Source organism: Dasypus novemcinctus, chromosome 4 (assembly GCF_030445035.2).
Source record: "Dasypus novemcinctus isolate mDasNov1 chromosome 4, mDasNov1.1.hap2, whole genome shotgun sequence".
Classification (NCBI taxonomy): domain Eukaryota; kingdom Metazoa; phylum Chordata; class Mammalia; order Cingulata; family Dasypodidae; genus Dasypus; species Dasypus novemcinctus.
Genome location: NC_080676.1, coordinates 87205192 through 87226513, shown reverse-complemented (window position 1 = coordinate 87226513; position 21322 = coordinate 87205192). Strand labels below are relative to the sequence as shown.

Below are 21322 nucleotides of genomic sequence, written 5' to 3'. Positions count from 1 at the left end.
GTGTAAGCATTTAACATTTCTGGACAAAAAGGAGTTAAACTATGGGGCTCCTTCTTTGGGTCTGCGTGGCTTGTCACTCTACGGAAGGTCCCGGTCCCTCACAGAATGTAACCCTCACCTGGAGCCCTGTCCCAGGATGGGGGGCGGAGGAGGGATGTGATGCAGGCACTTCTTTAGGAAACTCAGTGGGGGAGGAAGGAGGCTGGCTCTGGGTGGGAGGGCCTGACTCTCACTCCCGGCCTGGGTTTAATGAGCCCCAGAGGTCTGGGCAGGCTGCTTTTCACCACCTTTTATTTGGTCAGACAGGGGACTCAATAAATCTTTAGTTCCGAGGACTCCCCTCGTGGAGTTGTTGAAGGAGAAAGCTTTTTGCAAATGGCTGGAAAGCCCTTTGCAAATATAAAGTGCTTATTTAGATGCAAACTAAAAATCCAAGGTGCCTGTGATTCATCTGGTACCTATTGTGCCTGCTGCAAAGACGCGGAGGCTTGCCTGTGTGATGGGTGCCATTTGAGAGCCACTTAAAGAACTCCCTGGTGAATGAATTTGGTTGCATTATCCCCCGGCTCCTCGCAGAGGACTCTTTTCTCACTGCTGGGATCCTGTCCTCCTCCTCTGACACATTCTCAGCTCTCGCCCGGGGTTAGTTTTGACTCAGGCTGCAGAGAGGGCTGGCCGGCCAGGAGTGGGGGTGGGGGCTTGGGCTCACGAAGACTTCCCACCCTGCTTTTTAAAAAGGAAAAGGCGGCAGTAATCCAAACAGCCACAGCTAGGCCTAAGAATCTAATGACAATGGTATTAGTTGCTTTCAAAAACCCTTTTTTATCATTTTCTTTTCTTTCCACTCTCTTACCACCCCGTTATTACAGACCAGGGTTTCATGACCAAAAAATACTGAATCCATTTGGTCAAGTTTGTCAGACTGGTGACTGGCATTGTGCGAAGACCAAAGGTCTGCATGAATGGCTGAATTTTTAATGAACTGACCGGCTATTTGGCAACTCATGAACAGAATTTAATGCTGTGTACTGCAAACTGCTGTGAAAGATAATGGAGACAGCTTTTCAAGGGTTGTTTTCATTCCTAGAATTGGGAGGGGGCTCCATTTTGAGGTTTGGTGTGGGCTGGTTCATTTAGAAACACAAGCCAAGGAGAGAGGCTCCTTCTCCATTGGGATCTAAGGCACAGCTGCAGGTTTCAGGTAGGGGAGCGCTGTGCATTCTGGGAGCCTTCCTATACGGGGCGGAAGCCAATTCAAGATTCACTGTTGCTGGTTGTGTATTAAGTGGTGAAAGTAGACATGTATGTTAGGGTGGCTGCTGCCGGCAAAATGATGTTCTCATGCAAATTAAAAAAAGGCTCCCCTTTCTGGTTGAGGAATTGCAAAAGGGCATTCTCTGTGGGCGGACTTCGGCCTTGGCAAAGGAAACATTAGCTGGATTTTGGTTCCCACACCTTTGTGCAGGGCACGACTTGCACAGCCTCACCCACTAGTCCTGAGTGTGTGTACATGGGTGTATGGGAGAGTATTACACACACTCGAGATGGAAGGGAGCAGCATAAGGATCTAGGAGAACAGGGAGAAAGCTGCTGCTACAGCGTCTCTCTCTGAAGCTCTATATTATTCTCTTGAATATTTAGTGCATGACATTGGCTGGCCTCAGGCAATGACCTCTGAATTCAGTTTAATATTCTTTGTTTAAGGCTCTGAAATAGGGGCAGCAGGAAAATTCACTGGGCATAGAAGTTAGGTCTCATATATGTGTTTGGGATAGTAGAGATGTTGATAAAGCAAACTGCTATGCAGTCCACTACTTCTGTAAATAATAGGATCTGAAAACTTGTACAAAATGTCCAGAAATCAAACAAAAGGCTTAGGTGTTATAAGAAGAGTTCTATTCCCAGAGAGCTAAAAATATAAAATCCTAAACTATCTCTTCAGTTTTTAACAGCTTTATTGAGATATAATTCTCATGCACATAATTCACCCATTTAAAGTGTTCAAGCCAATGGTTTTTAGTATATTTTCAGAGTTCTGCAGACCATTCAATTGTCTGGCTGATTTGTAGTACCCCCCACCGTATTGCAAGATTTTCATCTCCTTTTTTTGATTACTGTTCAAAATTTCCACTTCAGCACATGAAAGGAGGTTCAGGGGTGTCAATAAAGAGGGTACAGCATGGGCCCTGTGAATGTCAAACACAGGAAAACGAGGAGGACCTGCCCCAGGACCTCTTGCAAAAGGCAGGCTGGAGATGCCACAACAGTTACAGAGACAGCATGAGAGTTCAGCGGTGACTGAATCAAGCTTGAGGAATCTGGAGAAGCTTCATGGAAGAGGGGGCAGTTGTGCACGATCTTGGGGCATGAAAAGACTATAGTGCAATCCTTCCAAAAGATGAGACCGAAAAGGTCGACTGAGGCCATATAGTGGAGGATCTGAATGCCAAGCTGAAGTCGTTCTACCTTTTATTCCACAGGCCAAGGAGACACTAGAGTTTTGAGTAGGACAGTGGACATTAGAGGTTTACTTTTGGCAGAATAATTCTGAGGGTCGTGCCAGTTAAGAGGCTGTGACAGAAGTCCATGTGAACCTAAAATAATCAGGGCAGAGTAAGAATGCAAAAGGAGGGGCAGCTTTGAAAAAAATGTGAAAAAATTAAAAGCATTGACCGCTTGGATGTGGTGACGAGGAAGAGAGAGGTGTCAAGTAAAACCCAGGATTCCAGGAGAATGATGGTGCCTAAAAGAGACCATCAAGGCAAGGGGAAGCCCTTGATGGGGGATGTGTTTGGTTTTTAATATTTTAAGTTGTAGGAGCCAATGGGAAATTCAGGAGGAAGTTGGAAATCCAAAGGAGATGTTAGGGATGTAGCTGGAAATTTGGGGAGGTTTAGCATAAAGCTTTTTCTGCGAGCTTAAGAATATTAATTTAGGGTTAAATAAACATGGGTTCAAATCCTGCCACTGCCTCAGATAGCTGTGTGACTTTGGGGAACATTCCTGGATCTCTCTAAGAAGCTGGAGTACCTGTAAGTTGTGAAGATGAGTGTGTTAGGGCATGTCAAAGCCTCAGCATAATGCCCGGTATGTGTAAGTTCCAATAAATGGGTCATCTTTTTTAGGGGTCCTCTTATTTAGGGTCACCTGCTGGAGCTGTGGGGTGGAGGATGGTACTACTGGGAGAGAGAATGCAGGAATAGAAGAGGTGGAAGGGCAGGCAGGGAGGAGAGGACTTAGAGAAGGAAAGTCTGGAGGTTCCTGACTACAGCAGAGGCCACCGGCTCCAAAGTGGCCTCTTCCCCCAGGGCTCTTAGGAGCATGTGCGGGAGCCACAGCAAATCTAAGCCTCAGGCCGGGGAGAGGAGATGGAGGATGGGAAAATAAGAAGAGAGCGGACGTGAGGAACAGAGGGACCCAGGGTGAAGGCAGAGAATCCGGGTATTGGGAATGGAAAGTGGTGGCACTCAGGTGGAACACGCGCGGAGTAGCGTCAGCCACAGACATCCACTCTAGCAACCGAAACCCCACTTTAGAACCACGTCATCCCTTCGTTGCTCTCCTTAAACCCTGTGAGGGGAATACATCGCTCGCATCCATGTGCTTTCTGAGCTTGCCTTTCTTCTTTATCTAATCTCTCCTCTCCTCCTCCTTGCAACTACTCCCATACTTACTCCCCCACCCCATATTCCAGACCCAAAATAAATACATTAATTTAAAATTAAAAAACCCTCTTCACCTGTTGTCCTTCTCCTCCCACCCCTTTCCTACCAACTAGGAATCACAGAAACCCCAAAGGAGGTGGCCAAGCAAGGCTAGAATGTTCTTTAGGAGGCAGGGGGGTGGGGGGAGAGGAAAGGCTAGGCAAACATATAGGATAATTATTTCTCTCCTGTCACAGGGACTGTGTTCTCACCTGCAAATCATAGTTTAAAAGATTGGGGGTGGGGGGCAGGTGGTGGTGGAGGAGAAAACATCCCACAAGAAAGGCTGTGGCAAGTCCCCTGACAGTGATTCCAGGGCCTCGGGTGCAGCTTGTGCCTCGAGTACAGCAAGAGAGGCTCTCCTGGGCCGGGTACCCCACCACCTGTCCGGTCCCCTCTCCCTTAAGCCTGAAAGGGGCACCCCAGCCCTACCTGTCGATGCTGATGGCACAGAGGTTCAGGATGCTGGCCGTGCACATCATGACGTCCAGGGTGACAAACACATCGCAGCAGACGCGACTGAAGTTCCAGACTCCACCTGTCACCTGGCATCAGAGACCACAAGGCTGTTAGCGTCTCCCTCGGTGAAAGAACGAGCACCCGCTCAAGTCGCGGGCGTCCCCCCGGCTGCCGGCACAGCTGCGGGCCCTGGGGTGGGTGCCGTGGGTGCCAGAGCGCAGGCCGGCCGGCGGGCGCAGCTGCCCCACACGGGCTCTCGGCGAAGGGCAGACTCAGAGTGTTGGCAGGTTAGGCTGCAAGGGGTCCCCCGACATCAGGTAGGCTAGCGTTTCTCCACGGGGGGGCTCCCTAAAGAGAGATTTCCTCCTTAGGCTGACTGAGTCGGAATCCCTGGACCTGGGACCCATGAACCCACCATTTGGAGAAACCCTGACCCAACGCATTTTGTACAAAAGCAACAATGAAGAGTTCAAATTCAGGATGAAGACATCGTCTTGGTTCCTTTGGTTGTGACCTTACTTTCTCTCTAGTAAATTTGACTACTTGGTTCTACATAAATAAAGGTCTACTATAAATGTGTGGGAGTTCTGAGAAGGAAAATGTTTTCAAAGGGAGATAAAAGGATTCTGAGCTAACTAGTCATAATAATAAAATGGTTTAAGGGAGCCGAGAGAGTAACGAAGGGATTGCTCTCATATAGGACGGATGCATGCCGTAGAAGCTTCTTGCAGAAGTTGAGCTCTGTATACTAAATCTGATTTTAACGTTGTGTCTCCTATATAATTGATGTCTTAAAATGGAGGGAAAACGCTTTTTCATAACTGTGAGTGCAGGTTTGTGTATGTGTGTTGGAAGGGCAGTGTCTGTGAGAGAGGTTGGTTAGGAGAACAGAAAACTCCAGTGTTTTCCGGATATTTTCCCCTCCCTTTCCGGCTTCCTAAATAAGTACTTTTGGAAACTCCTAATACTTAGCAGAAAGAGGTTTTGTTATGTGTTTTAAGAGATTTGAAACAATGTACCACAGGCACTATCTTTAAGGAATTTACCACATAACTGGAGAAACATGGCATTCTTAAAATAACTATAGATCATTATGAGATCCTAATATTGTTAATAAAAACTGTTTATTAAGAATTTACTCTACATAGATCACCCATCCACATGACCCATTTCAGAAATGTCTATAACTTTGAAACTTCAGATACTGAAAAAAAAAATTAGAAAAGAAATTATGTGTGCTCTTAGAGCTTTTTGAGGACAAATTGTACACTTACTTGATAGGAGATTAAATGACTGCTATTTAATCAACTTGATGGGACTTTTCCTTTTTCACTGCTGTGTCCCAGCTCCTAGGACAATGCCAAGCATGCAAATATATTTGAAAAAAAAAAAAGGACTAGTCTTTGATATAATCTGTATTAATATTATAGTAATAGCTAACATTTATTGAATGCTTATTAAGTGCTGTGTGTTCTGCAAAGCTCTTTACGTACATGGCCTCTCTTGCCTATTATAATCCTATGAGGGGACTATTGTCTTCTTGGAGAGAAAGGAACTAAAGCTTAGAGAGGTTAAGCACCTCGTCAAAGGCCACGCAGCTGTAGAGGCAGAGATGGCATTGGATGCCGGCAGTCCAGCACTGCTACAGGATGTGTCGAGTAACGAGGAGGGGCTGTTGGAAAAAATCAAAATTCCCATTCTATCCTTGATCTCAGCTAAGTGTCAAGAAGAAAACAATCTGATTAGCTGATTAAAGTAATTCCACTAAGGTGCTACCACTTAGCCTTCCAAGGAGTTTACTCATTAAAGTGAGTCTCTAATCAGTAGGATGTGTAATAGATTTTTTTTTAAACTGGAGTCCTCTATACCTAGTAAATAATAGAAAGGGATCAAGAAAGAGCAGCAATGTGCCAAGAATGTGCTAAATAGTTCTGACACATTGCCATAGTAACCCAATGAAATAAATATTATTTCCAATTTATAGAGAAAAAGAAATTGAGACCTAGAATGGTTGAGTGATTTGCCCAAGGACACATAGCTAGTGAAAGGAACTCTAATTTCAATCACTTAATATTAACCATTACTCCATTCTCCCTCCCCAAAGTCAGCACCTTGACAATCCACTTTTAAGAAGCATATACTTTTTAACATCAAAAGGAGGGGGAAGAGTTGGCATTTGTCCATCCATCCATCCATCCATCCATCCATCCATCCATCCCTCCCTCCTTCTAATATTTATTGAATCCCATCATGTGCTTGACACTTTGCTTGGTTGGGTGTATTGAAATGAATTAAACCTGATTTTTGTTTTTGTGTTTTGTCCCCAGAGCTTCAGAATAGTGTATGCGTGTTAGGGGCGATAGTGCATGAGTGGGTGTGGGTGAATAGGGGACAAGAGAAATAAATACTAAGACAATTTATGATTCAATGTATAAGTTCTGATAGTGAAATAAGTACAAAATGTTTGGGGAACATGAGAGATAAAGTAATTTTTGAAACTAAAGCAGAAGAAAGCCAAAAAAAAAAAAAGTCTGATTGATTCAAGGCTCAGGGCTCTTTAGAGACAGGACTCTACCTTTCTCCTAAATTCTAATGAATATCTCAATTCAGAATCATACAACAGCCAGGTGGTGTTACTCTCACTTGCTAATGAATATAACTAACTCCCTTTCGCAATACAGAAGGTGGGAGTAAGCAAGGTGTCTTCAGGTACCAAGGTGGCTATTGATTTTCAACAGACACAGCCTAAGGCATCATTTCCCAAATTTACTGATTATAAAGCAGCATTTCCCAAATCACCTGAGGCTCCTGTTAAACGAAATGATTCTCAGGCTCCACTCAGTCCCTCAACTGATTCTTTTTGCCTTGGAAGGTTTGGGAACGGAGGGAGAGGGAAGGGTGGGAGGCGGGAGGCGAGAACATTCTCTTTAGAAGGGATTGTCCCTAAGGCAGGGCTGCCTGAGCATTCTTGTGGCCTTAGGGAACCTTCTCAGAAGAATGATTTTAAATGCACAAAATAAAATACACTGGATCACAAAGGATACCAATTACATGGTTACTGAAGATTATTAAATATATGTACTTCCTTAATAGTGCATTAAATTATAAGATATAGCAGCAGGTCAAAAACTGCTGCAACTTCAAAGTAATGATGAGTGTAAATGACATTTCAAGATATCTGCAACAACCATAATATGATTTAAAAATAAAGATATCTATTAATTTTACCGGTGACTAAGGGTTTTAATATTGTGGGTTGATGCCTATAAGCATAATGGAAGGAAGAGCCAGATTTCAGTTTAGGGAAAATAAACAAGTAATTTTATTTACATTCAAGTTGATCAAGTTGGGGGACTCCCTAGGTTAAGAACTCCTGATATAGGGGAGATCTCCAAGGGGGCAGAGTTGGAATTACTTCTCTAATTAAAGTCTTCACTCTGTTTTTGTCTGCCACACTTGGAATCTTTTTTTTTTTTTTGAGGGGAGGGGTGTTGCTGCAGGAGAAGGGACAGGGTAAGAAATAAGGATTTTTCTCCTCTCCAACTCTCAATTTTCTCATCTGTGTAAAGGGGGTTTTACGGAGCAGTGGTTCCCAAACATCAGTTTGTAGCAGACGGCCACCTGGCTGCACAAGAGCCACATAGAAGTCTGGGGCTGGGGACTTGTTGCAACTCATGCAGACTTCCACCTGCACCCCTGGTAATTCCGGTTTGGTGTTTGTGGTGCAGGACTCAGCAGGCTATTTTTAACAAGCATTCCTCTGCATGAAAGTTTAGCTCAGAGCTGGTCCAAGTTTAGGGTGCATAAGAATCACTGAAGGGCTGCATTGAAAACACAGGCTCCGAGGTCCACCTCTGGAATTTCTTGTGGTTGGATCATATTTTAGAAATGATGGCAGAAATAATCTCCAAGCTTTTCCAGCTTTCATACTCCATGGCTTTTATCAAAATTCAGAATTCATGAAGAGTTTGCAATAAAATTCTTTTTTTTTTTTCCAGTAGGGAGGTTTTAATTGCTATCATCGGGGTTTTTTGAACTATGGTAAAATTGTCTGTAAAAAAAAAATCTTTACTTTTAAATAAACAATATCATTACAAGATCAGAGTAAATAAAATAAATTGCTGCTCTTTCCTGTTGTCACTATCTGGCCTTGACCCTTTTCTCTGAGGTGAGCTTCCCTGCCTGAACCCATCCTGCTCTATTTTGTTTGCCTACATTTCTCAACCTGGAGTCTTTTCTCCTGGCCACAGTGGAACCTGAGTACTTGGAGCTTAGAATTCCAAATGTTGCCCTGGCTTCCTACGCGGTCTTCCTGCCCTGATATAAGTGCATTAAACATCACAAAAGGTGTTTAACCGAGTGGAACAAACAGGGATGTTTGTGCTTGGAGAGGGAGCTCCAGACAGACTGCAGGCCGTAAAGCAGGAAATTAAAAACTTAAGAGGGAATCTGAGATAGAACTTATTTGGTATGGCAGAGAAACTATTTTTTTTTTTAAAGCAAACACTGCAAACTGAATTAAAGAGACACTCAAGCCAGGGCCCTCTGAAATATAACCTCCTGTGAGGTCAGCTGTACGGTCTTTGTCCTGAACTTCTCTGCTAGGCCTGAGGACAGAGAAGACCTGAGTGGGTCAGGATCTGGTCCCGTTTATGCACCGCCCAAGCCAGGCTCCTGTGTGCCCTAGAAGGAGATCAGTGAAAGCTGACAGTGCTGCACGTGCACTGTCTGTCCTCTTCACTCTTTCCAGTGGCGCATGATTCCTGAGGAGTTGATGTGGTCCATGGAGGAACACAGAACCTATGCTAGACCAATTCTTCTCTCCAGTGACTGTGCAGAGAAAAGCATGTGCCCTGAGTCAGTCCAGTCAGAGTGCATCTCAATCCTTCAGCTGGAAATTATGGAACATGGACTGTCTTTCTTGCTATGAATGGTGTGGTGTTCACATAATGAGGTCTATAACTGAGCCCTTTTGCTGAGGATGAAGCCAATATATGGAAGAAGTCAAAGCTGAAAAATTTGTAGGAAAATGGAGGTAGAGTCCTGATCAAACTGTGCTTGTAGCCCATCCTACCACTGGACTTTTAAAGTTTCTGATTGTGGGAAGTGAATGTCTCAACTGATAGAGTGTCCACCTACCATATAGGAGGTCCAGGGTTCAAACCCAGGGCCTCCTGGCCCATGTGGCAAGCTGGCCCATGTGCAGTGCTGATGCACACAAGAAGTGCCGTGCTACGCAGGGGTGTCCCCCGCGCAGGGGTGCCCCATGTGCAAGGAGTGCACCCTGTGAGGAGAGCCGCCCTGGGCGAAAAAAGTTTAGCCTGCCCAGGAGTGGCGCTGCACACATGGAGAGCTGGCACAGCAAGATGATGCAACAAAAAGAGACACAGATTCCCAGTGCCGCCAAGAATGCAAGCAGACAGAAGAACACACAGCAAATGGACACAAGAGAGCAGACAACAGTGAGGGGGGGGGGGAGGGTGACAGGAGAGGGGAGGGAAGAGAGAGAAATAAAATAAATCTCTAAAAAATGAATAAAGTTTCTAATTGTGAGAACCCGTGCATTCTGTTTGTTATGCCAATTGGAGTTGATTCTTTTACCTTCATCTAAACATGTCTTAAGTGAGATACTTAGAGATGATACTTTTTAGTTTTCAAAGCTATTACTTCCATTTTTTTGACTTTGTATCTCCATTTTATTGTATTCTTTTGACTCTCTTTTTTATAGCACCACCCTGCAGTTGGAATGACATTCATCATAGTTAATTCCCCCTGAGGGAATTAACACCTTGTTGCCTACCTCAGAGCAATTCCCCATCTCTTCTTTGTTAATAAAACCCACATTCTCACTTTTTCTTTTCCCAGCTTCCCTTGAAGCTAGGGGCATCTCATGATCATGTCTGACCAATTAGACTCAAGAGAAATCCTTTGGGAAGATGCTTCTGGAAAAGTTTTTCCTTTGCTGACAAAAGGGAAGATCTACACCTGGGCAGGTCCTGTTTTTTCCTGGTGTTCCATCCATCCTACTTTTGAATACTGCCATGATGCTGGGGGATATGGCAGCCATCTTGTGACTGGCATGAAGAAGTAAAGCCCCCTTTCCAAAGACGGTGTAGAGGAAAGACCGAAGAGGCTGGCTCTTTGATGGCACCAAGGAGCAGCTGAACAAACACCAACAACTGCTTCTTTCCAGAATTCTAGGTTATGTGGGAAAAATAATCCCTGTTTGTATAAACCTCAGCTAGTCAAGTTTTCCAATGTTAACAGACAAAACATTCTGAACTCATACATACTGGTGTCTGGAAAAATATGAGCCATATTCCCTTCAAAAAAAGAGGGATGTGTTCAAATCAAAGCACAAAAGGCTGTAATTTGGTGACTCTTTCAGCCCCCAAATGGTGTTCTTTCATGAGCGTCCGAGACTTTTGGGGGCTCTCAAGCCTACAGTCTCTGTGGTCAACTCTGGACCTTTCCTTCTTTCCAAGGGAGCTCTTAGGTAGAATCATATAATCACTAGGCCGCCTACTCCAACTGTGTCATCATTAGGACAAGTCAGCAAGAGCAACAGTTTGCTCTTCTTGGAGACACATGGGTTTATATAGTCTTGGTCCTCTTAATGGCTTAAAGTACTCTTTTCCCTCATTAAGAGACATGTCTGTCTTTGATGTCCACTGAAAGGCAAAATATTTAAGACTAAGAAAAATATAGACTGGGGTGGGATAGAGAGATTTGGTCCCTAGAACTTTCTCAAATTATATCTTAACTGGATTGCCTGTTTAGAGATGGTTGTGTTGTAATATCCCATCTTTAACTGAGGCAACTCTTTGTCAACTGCTGGAGAAAGTGATGCAGAGATATTAAGTTGCCTTGACTAGGACTTGAAACAAGTTGATAGAACCAAATAGAGGCCCCCAAAGCCCACTTTCCTGTGGAGAGATACCTCTGCTTCCTCAAATTTTCCTTATGTAAGAGTAGATTTATTTGATCATGCTCCTAATTAATGAACACCTGCACCAAATAACCTGTTGGACAGAGGGCATATTTGTTTTTATGAGGGGAACCAAGAGCCCCAACAGAGGTATCATCATGAGGAAAACCTATAGAAACAGTCTACAGAGACCTCCACGAAAGCCTTTCACAAGATTTCTCGCTGACCCTGTGTAGCCTCAGGCTGCTTTTCTAGGCTCAGCAGTAGAACAGGGGCTTTACAAAGGCTGGCAAGTGTTGCTGGAAGGGAATGCCACGGGTTTCAAGTGTGGAGTCCATCTCCTAGACAAATATCTACAGAGGTTTTCCAATATAGTCCAACCATAGCCCTGAAAACAATCACAAATGGACAGAGTTCCAAAGGGCTTTGTTTCAGACACCAAAGACAGGGACTCAGGAAGCTTGTAACACATTAGGAATGGACAGAAACACTTTGCGGGAAGTGCTATGAAATCATTGAGAAATCCACACTAGTTTGTAGGACATAAAGTCTGCCTTACTCTTGAATGGAAATTTCACATGCTTCTAACTTTTCAGTCTTAATATTACTGGATATAAAAAATAAATAGTTCATCCACCACCACCACCAAAAAAGGCCTGGCTCTAACAATAGATACAGCTGCAGATGGTGTAAGCAGGAATTACCCATCTAATGCATAAAGTACAAAATAGATTTATTGAATCATTCATATATCAAATATTTAGTTAGCACATGTTATGTGCCAGGTGCAACGTGTTGGGACTACAGGAAAAAAAGAAAAGGGAAGAGCCTCTGACTTCAAGGATGTCACAGTCTAATTGGGTTGGTAGGAAAGTCAAGATAAACACAAAACTGTTCTCCATTAGGATTATCTTAATTGGGAGGAATAAATAGATTTTTTCTGCTCCAGATATTCCCTTAACCTTTAAATCTATCCCAATCAGCCTTGTCATGTCCCTTCTTTTACTTTTCTTTCTTTCTCTTTTCTTTACTTCTATCTTTCATGTCTTGTCCTTGAGATCATAAGTCTAATTTTAGTTCCCAGCCATTCTTTAATATGGGTACTAGCATAGGTAGTACAGGTTCAAGGTTTTTGCTCTCCTGTGATATGTCATACTTAATTAACTGACATCTTCCCTATTAATATTAACTGAAATATTAATTTGATGAGTCTTAATTTCTCTTAATCATAGCATCATTGTGATCCTTCATTGGATACCTCTTTAGAATGACACAGCTGCAAAAAAGAAATCTTAGTAGTATGTAAAGATGTTTGAAAAAAATTTCTTTAGTAATTGCACGTTTTCTCAGGAAGAATATCTGTTTCTGGAATGGGGTAGGCACCCTGATTTCCTTGTGAGAGAATGGATATTTTGTCTTGATCACCTCCTGACTCTGTTTTGCACTTTCAAATGAAAATACTTTCAAATTTAAGAAATGCTTCTCAACAGAAGAATTCTCTAGAGTCTGCTGCATTATCTGACTGGCGAGTTCCTGTACTATTAATGTAGGCATCAAAATATAAATTCGAAGGTTTGGTCTGTTCCTTTGGTAGCAGAGTCTGTGGAGAGCGGGTAACCAGGAGAAAAGAGCCAAGTCAGAGAGCAGCTGAACCATCAACAGAAGGCTGATCTATTTGCAGGCAGTTCTGCCTCTCTTTTCTTTTCATTCATTAACATTTTTTTGTTTTTCTGTAATTCCTAATCCCACCCCATCCCTACAACCACTTGCATTGCATCCCTCTTGTACTCTCTTACCCCCATATACATGGAAATGCTGGTGAAGATGCCCACTGGGCTGCACTGCCTTCCCCTCAATTCTGAGAGTAGTGGCACAGGAAATAACCTGAGCCGTTTTTAGGAGGCATCTCACCAAGTTCAGTCATCTGGATGTTGGAGACCAGGGAACCAAATCTGTCTCAGCTCCCTGATTCTGATGTGGGTGAGTGACACTGAGTGGTGTCTATACTCAGGTTCCCTTACCAAAGGGAGAATGACAGGCGCTCTCTTTCCCCCAGTGCCTGGAAGAGATGTAGGGAGTACTCTGAGCTCCGAAGTCCAGGAACTCAGGGAAAGCTGAGCCGTACACAGTCGCACGGGCAGCCACCCGCGAGGCCCACTTACCTCCAGGTACACCACCCAGGGCATCACCAAGGTGGCCACCAGCAGGTCTGCCACGGCCAGGCTCACCACCAGGTAGTTGGTGGTGGTTTGCAGGGCGCGCTCTCTCAGCACCGCCACACATACCAGGCCGTTGCCGAAGACAATGGCCAGGATGAGCGCGCAGTAGGAGAGGGCATAGTAGGCGTGCGTGCGGGCCCGGCTGGTGCCGGTGGAGTTCTCGGCTCCGCAGGTGGAGTTGATGTGGCTGCTCAGCTGGCTTAGAGGAGCCATGACCAGGAGGGAGAGGCGTGGCCCCCAGGGGGGTCCTGGAAGAGACAGCAAGCAAGGTTGGTAAAACAGGCTCTTTGGAGCTCAGCTGCTTAGGTATGTTCTTTGATTTAGTGCTGTCAACAAATGTTTATTGAGCACTTACTCTATGCCAGAATGTTCTAAGTGCTGGAGATAGAACATTGTACAAAATGGACAAATATTCTTGCTCTCATGAAGGCTACACTCTCTTGGGAAATACAGGGATAAACACGATCATTAAAAGATGACTATATTCAATGACAATTTGTGTTATGGAGAAAAATTAATCCAGGAGGGGTGTATGGAATGGATAGAGATTGTCTGTGCGAGTTGGGGTGTCTGAGTGCATGTTTGAGCTAGGATAATCAGGAGAGCCCTCATCAGGAAGGTGACAACTGAGTCAAGACCTGGAGGAGATGAGGAAGAAGAGCTCGCAGGCACCTGGGGAAGAGCTGTCCAAGCAGAGGGAACAAGGACCACGCCTTGTTCTCTGAGTGAGACGGGCAGCAGCTGGATGATAAGAATCCCAGGGCTGCCATTTGCTTACTCTGGAACCTTGGTCATGCTACTAAACTTTTCCGAGCTTTAGTTTCCTCCTCTGTGAAATGGGGAAAAATCATGGAACTCATCTCAGAAACTCTGAGATGATAAAATGAGCTATTATAGATGGAAGACACTGTAAGCTATGCCTGGCAAGTAGAAAGCTGTATGTGTTACCAATTTTCTTTTATTGGTATTTCTCTTTTAGCTTCTTTCCCCCTTCATTTGTTTTCTCCCGCCCATCTCCTATTGCCTACTGCTTTGCCCCCTGCCTCCCTCTGTCTCTCTTCATTTCCTTCAATCCTCCATTCTCTTTCTTGTGTCTTACACAGGACATGTTGGGTTTGAGAAACTGTGTTGGGAGAGACTCTCAAGAGCAATGAAGGCTGGAGGAAGTACTACGGTTTTTTAATTTAGGGAAAATCTATGCACGGATTTTTATTCAAAACCTCTCAATTTAAAAAATATTTTAATTGTCTTTTTAAAAAAAGATACATAGATCACAAAAAATGTTACAGTAAAAAATATAAGAGGTTCCCATATACCCCACACCCCACCCCCCCACTCCTCCCACATCAACAACCTCCTTCATCATTGTGGCACATTCATTGCATTTGGTGAATACATTTTGAGCACTGCTGCATCACATGGATTATAGTTTACACTGTAGTTTACACTCTCCCCCAGTCCATTCAGTGGGTTATGGCAGGATATATAATGTCCAGCATCTGACCCTGCAAGATCATTTGGGACAACTCCAAGTTCAGAAAATGCCCCCATATCACATCTCTTCTCCCCTCTCCCTGCCCTCAGCAACTACCATGGACACTGTCTGTACATCAGTGATACAATTTCTTCCATTGCTAGAGTCACAATCGTTCTATAGTAGAATACCAGTAAGTCCACTCTAATCCATATTTTATTCTTCTATCCTGTGGACCCTGGGAAGGTGATGTCCACTCCACCTCTAAATCAAGAGGGGGCACTCTCAGTTCCCTGGTTTGGTGGTTGACCATCTTCACCTCCCTGTTAGCTGACCTGGGTAAGTCCAACAAACCGGAGAGTAGGATTTGCAACTTTTCTGAGGGTCAGGATCCAGCTGGCACATGGACAGTCCAGAGATTCAAGTCTCCTGAGTATACACCAACCTTAGTGCCAACCACAGGTTCAGTAAAAGTGACAGAAGAGGCATGTGTAGAAAGGTCACATCTGAGTCCAACTCCATGACACTCAGGATGGTTTTGATATTTAGGGAAAATCTATGCACAGATTTTTATTCAAAACCTCCCAATTTTTCACGATTGGTCCAGAGAGATGAGTAACACGTCTAAGTCCTGCAGCTTGTTAGTGGCAGAGCTTACCTACAGGCCCTCTACTTCTTCCACATCATGGAAAAGTCCTCCGTCAGCACCTGAAGGCCACAGCAATGGTCACTTTCACCATCCCACTATGGAGAACCAACCTCAGCTGTGGGGATGTTGGACTAAAGGTAAGAAAGTCTTCAGAGCCCTTCAGCTGCCCCATGCCTCCAGCCATGAAGAAGGGACCCTGGGCTCTCACAGCCAGGTTTGTATGTATCTGGGAGGAACAAAAGTCGCCATGTCCAGAAGGAAAATTTAGCAGGCCTGTTGCCAGTGGGGGACGTGTGTCAAACCCTCAGGCTGGGGAGAGACTTGTGGCCTGAAGTGCAGTCCTTAGACCTGGGTAAGACGGACCCCTGTCCTGGGCTCTGTGCTTTAGAAGGACCCTCTCTGGAACTCCTCTGGTCTTACCTTCCCTACAGATGAGGTAATTCCTCCCGCAGTGTCATGGGGCCACATCCCCTTTCTAGACCAGATTCAGGGTACCCTCACAGCATTCCCTGTCCAAATCGCTGAGAGCCTGATTTAGGGGTGGCACAGGCTTCATTCCGGATCTTGCATCCTGTGGAAAGACTGTGCCACGTGTGTACACACTCCTAGACCCACGCAGTGGCTTTGGAAGTGTTTGAGTGGAGGGCTTGGGGTGCCATGCACAGGCAACTGAAGACCCTTGCTGTGCAGGGTGTAGCTGCACATGGGGGAAAAGAGGGTGGGGGGTGGGGCTCAGCTTCTGTCTGGAACTCCTAAGGGTGCAGGGATTCTAAATTCATCCTGGCCTCCAGAATGCTATGAAGGTATGTTTGTCAAAGTAGGAGGATTATTACATTTTATTTATTGGCTTGTTAGTTATGACTTTAAGCATGGGATATATAGGCCACATGGAAACTCTTGCTCCAGCCCTGCCTGGCAAAGGCAGAGACTGGCTTGGTGGCCTGGATTATTCACTTTCAGTCCTGGTATCTGCAGCACCCACTGGTTTAGTGTGTCAGCCTAATCGTGGCTGTTGCTTTGTGCAACATTTTGAATCAGTTTAGCCTGGAATGTGAAAGTTTAAAAATGAGTCAATGGTACAGAAGGGGCAACCGACTTGGAATGCATTCAGAGAATTGTTTAACAATTGTTATTCTTCTTGGCACATTGTTTACACTCAATACATTTTAAAAATAATAATTCTTAATACTTATAATTTTTTCATTATCCAAGTTGGGCAGCCACTACCCTGAAGACAGCACCACTGCTGCCAAGAGCTTTTTGGTAAAATCCAATATTTTCTGATTGTTCAAGGATATTTTCACCTTGGAGTGAAGCTCATGCCCTCCCTCCTGCCACTGGGCCACCTCAGAGAACAAGGGCCAGAAATTGCTCTTCCCTGGAGTTTGCAGTTGGCTAATGATGGCTTAGCCTCATCTCACCTGTCAAGTAAGATGGAAGCACAAAACTTTGGGCTGGTGGTCACCATCTTGTTGGGTCCTTTACCCTGCCAAGAGGTATGACAACTGCTTAAAAACGGCACAGCTGAGTGCCAATGGCTAAATGCATAAAGGAGGGAACCCTCATCTCTGAAAATAAATTCTGAGCCTGATACTGCAATCACAATTGCCTGAATTTCTGGTTTATTTTTCACATTGTACTGTCTCTGGCCTTAGATTCTTCATAGCAGCAGGTGGGGTAGCAGTGGTTGTCCAGGCATCTCCTGGTGAGCTGTGTGTGTGGGAGATGAAAGCAGAGATGAGTGAGATGCTAGATTACTCCCCACATCTCAGCTAATTGTTTTAACTTCCTCCCTCATTAGATCTTTTTTCCCCCCTCCTCCAGCACTGCTTATATAACATAGAGCTGGGCTTTCTTCTTTCTCTCTCCCTTTGATAAATATTCTAACAGAAAATTGGTCTCAGGTAGTGAGAAGCAAAGAGCCTAGAGGATTTATTAACTAAATAACCACTCTCTAAGTAATTCACAATGGTAACATGGGGATAATCATACACACCCCATAGGGTTATTGTGAAGATTAAATGAAATTATATATGTAAAACCTATTGACAATTTGGACTGAATAACTCTTTGTTGTGAGGGAATGTTCTGTGCATTAAAAGATGTTTAGCAGCATCCCTGCCCTTTATCCACTAGATGCCAGTAGGACACCCTTCTCCCAGAGATAACCAAAAATATCTCCAGACATTATTACCTGTCTCCTGGGGGGGAGGGCAAAATTCTCTCACCCCAGAGAATCACTGCTCTAGCATAATGGTTGGCACATAGTTCTTGAAATATGGTAGTTTTTATTGGTAGAGAGGTTGTAGGAATGGGAGAAGAAATTAGATAAGCTACAGTTGCAGGGTGTCTAATGAACTTGGAAGTTAGTGACCTCAGAAGGGGTATTAAGAGTTGCTAATGGTTGGGAGGTAAGAAAGTAGAAAGGGCATGGACTAGAAGATTGTTGCCTTATTCTTGTACAATTTGTTACATGTAACAGTACTGACCGATTTTAATGAATCTTTACATTTCTTGCAAAGTCTTTCTAGTTTGTTCTGGCATCTCTTAGAGTGCGTAAGTAATCTATTCTAAAGAGCAGAGGGACAGAGAATGGTCAGGCCCCCACCAGCGGTGACCTGGGTCCTGCTTTCTTGATGTTCCATCTTCCTGTGCTTATCTACAGTCTGCCTGAAGCATTATTGGGTGCTTCCTTAGCAGAAGGTTTTATACCAGACTTGCATTGAGTTTGTCAGGAAGACAATCATTCAGATTTACAGAGTTTTAATTATTTGTTATCTTTCTTTAAGGAGATTGAGTTAAGCTAAAAGCAAGCAAACAACAAAAACAAAACACTTCATCTTCAGCTTCCTTCTGAAGCCAATAGTTGCTACCACTTCTAGGCTGCTACCATGGGCCAGATGAGAGTACTTTATATACATCATCTCATTTTAATATTTATGGTCACCCTGAAGGTTGCTATTGATGTATTTTAACAGATAAAAACCTGGGAGAGAAAGAAGTTGCAATACTTTTTTTTCAAGATCACAAATGTGGAAGGGACTGGTTTGAGCCAGTCTTTGATCTCGGGTCTTCCTAAACCAAAATTCACAATTTAGTGAATGTGTCACCGCAATAGCAGATTTCAGGACCAAATCTTCACTTGCATCACAAATTCCTGGCTATGGCCATCCCTAATCTTTCATTCAATCAACATTCTGACCACCAGTCTCTAAAGCTTTTCTGGTTGGGCTTGAATTCAGACTTCTTATATTACCTGATAAAATTAAAAATTTCAGCCAACATTTATTGAGCACTTATTTTATTTCAGGCTTCATAAAGAAAGCATTTTCATATTTAAACCTCACAACAACTTGATGAAGGAAGTAGGATCTATTATATTCATATTTTTGGAGATGAAGAAACTGATTCACAGTGAAGCTAAGTATTTCGCTGAAGTAATAAACCAATAGATACCACCCAAGATTTGTTTGATTCCAGAGCTCACATTCTTAACAGCTCCACTACTGGGGTGAGGCAGACAGGCATGAAATGCGGACTAATTTTAAAACCTCGCTTGCTCAGAGCATTTTGTGCGCATCACCTGACCAATCTCGGTGAAGTCAGTGCACCTGCACGCTGCTCATAGAATCAGTGGGAGTTATATTGTCATTATTATTAGAGATAGTCTTTAGCATTTCTATGGCACTTTATTCTTGCACATTGCTGTGTGGTTTATTCCCTAAGAGAGATACACAGTGCATTGAAATACATAGCATTGTTATATACTTGGGAAAATTTACACTTTTGGTAAATGTACAGAGAAATAACATAGCTGGTTCCTGAGTGGTGAAGGTAATATATGTTTTCCTAATTAAATCTGCTCAGTAAAGCAGAGCACCTTCACTTTTCATCACAACCTCTAAAGATTGAGCATCAGAACATTCTAAATCAGAAATAAAACAGGAAACTTAATCGATCAGTCAGTAAGTAAATATTAATTGAAGACAAACTTTAATATATTAGAAGTTGAATTTAATATTGTATGAAATCTATTTGATATTTGCTTTAATTCATATTCCAATATAAACAGCCTTAATATCACCCTTAACATCAGGCACTCATTTGGATACTGTCAGTATATTTCCTTGGTTAACACCTCTGCTTACTGCTAGTCATGTAGAACCTTGAAAATATTCAAATATAAATAAACAAGTGCCTGAGTGAGAGTCTTTCTCATATTGTCTCTGCTTCTCTTTGGGTATAAGAGACCCCAATGCCATGCCAAGCAGCAATTTTCCCCTTTTATCCAAAGAAAGACATCTTATTGACCTTTCAGTATCAGTAAGCAAAGGGTATCACCTATAAAGTGCAAGCAAGCATTCAGAATGAGTTTAGAATACAAGTTCAACTTTGCTATTGCTTCATTATTATTTGCGTGTGCATTCTGATGGTATTCGATTAAATAAAATGCATGAACTGGAACAAATGCCTAATTGAGATGGTTTCCATTGACCCAATAAGCTACAGTAAGTAATGGAAATCTCACAATTAAACAACAACATCAATAACCCTCAAAATCATATGCCATCATTAAAGAAACATACACAATCATCATCTCAAGTACTACATATCTCTGTTGGGAATAATTGGTTTCTGTCTTGGAAACAGCCTGACTTTAAATAGACCATTGAAAACAGTGCCTCTCCAAACTCTCAGCCCTGTATTACCAGGGAACTGAATTGGGGAGTTTAAAATAACAGACCTTTACAATTAAGAAAAACCCTTAAGAGGAATACAATCAACTTCCATTCAAATCCCAGGAATAATAACAGCATTTTATTTTCCATCTTTTAATTCTGCCTTGATACAGCTTCTAGAGCCCATGAGGATCCAATTTGGAAGAAAAAAAGAAAAGAAAAAGAAACAGAACAGGTTTCTACTGTCCACACCATTTAGGGGAAAAAATGAGAACAGTTTCCTCAGGGCTTTTAAATGAGTGGATATGGAGATTTAATGCATATTCTTAGAGAACCACAGAACCCCAAGCTGATTAAATAATCTTTCAGGAAAACATCATGTACTAAATCAGAAAGGAAAAGAAAAATTACTTACCCCCAAGATGTCTTCTGATTTCTGGAAACTTTGGAGTTTAGCACCTCAGCTCCTGCAGCCATTTACCAACAGCAGACATACCCAAGCAAGACAAACTTTGCCTTTTCCAGAACACAGAAACTGTGGAAATGAACAGAACAAGAAATCACCCATTTTTGCCTCTAAGGTGATATCACTTGAGTGCTGCTCTTCCAGCTTCCCTATTAGACCTCACTGCATGTTTCATAGCTCCTTTAGAATGCATCTGTTTTCTCCAGAGGATTTGGGAGGGACCCTAAACTGAATGTTGCTTGGGTCAGCTGTGTAGAGGCTCTGTCCTTGGTTCTGAAAGAGACTTGGACGAGGCAGAAGCAGGATCTGTTTCCTACGTCGCGCTCCTCTTTTCCCTCTGTGTCTCTATCTGCTCTGGTACTATGCATTTTAGTACATGTGTATTTTTTCCCCCGGTGCTCTTTTTAATTCCAGTTTTTCAACCCTCTTTACCTATCCATGTTAATTTCTCTTGGATAACTCTCACTTTCCTCAGTTAAATTGACTTTCCAGCTTTTGGTGGGTGTAAAGATGATTGCTTTAGAAGAAGGAGTAGATTAACAAATTGATACCACAAGTGGTTAATGGAAACCAGCACAATTTTAAATATAATTGGCAGAATAATTGAACTTGGAGGTGTAAGACTGTCTGGGAAAAGAAGGTTATGGAAATATATTACAGTGGAAGCAAAACCGAGGCATGGAGTACAATTGGCAATAAGGATGAAATAAGCTTAACTCTATGATAAATGTTGTGTTTATTTAC

The 21322-nt window shown here is 43.2% G+C and overlaps 1 protein-coding gene across 1 annotated transcript in view; it reads right to left on the bottom strand.

The window, feature by feature from the left end:
- Positions 1 to 20917, bottom strand: part of DRD3 (dopamine receptor D3) — a 45715-nt gene extending 24798 nt beyond the window's left edge. Inside the window, exons 1-3 of the mRNA XM_058296419.1 lie at positions 20528 to 20917; positions 13254 to 13558; positions 4137 to 4249 (exon numbers count right to left, since the gene is read on the bottom strand). Of these exons, the coding sequence (XP_058152402.1) occupies positions 4137 to 4249; positions 13254 to 13523 (383 nt within the window). The 5' untranslated portion in view covers positions 13524 to 13558; positions 20528 to 20917. The remainder of the gene's footprint in view (positions 1 to 4136; positions 4250 to 13253; positions 13559 to 20527) is intronic.
- Positions 20918 to 21322: the final 405 nt, after the last annotated feature.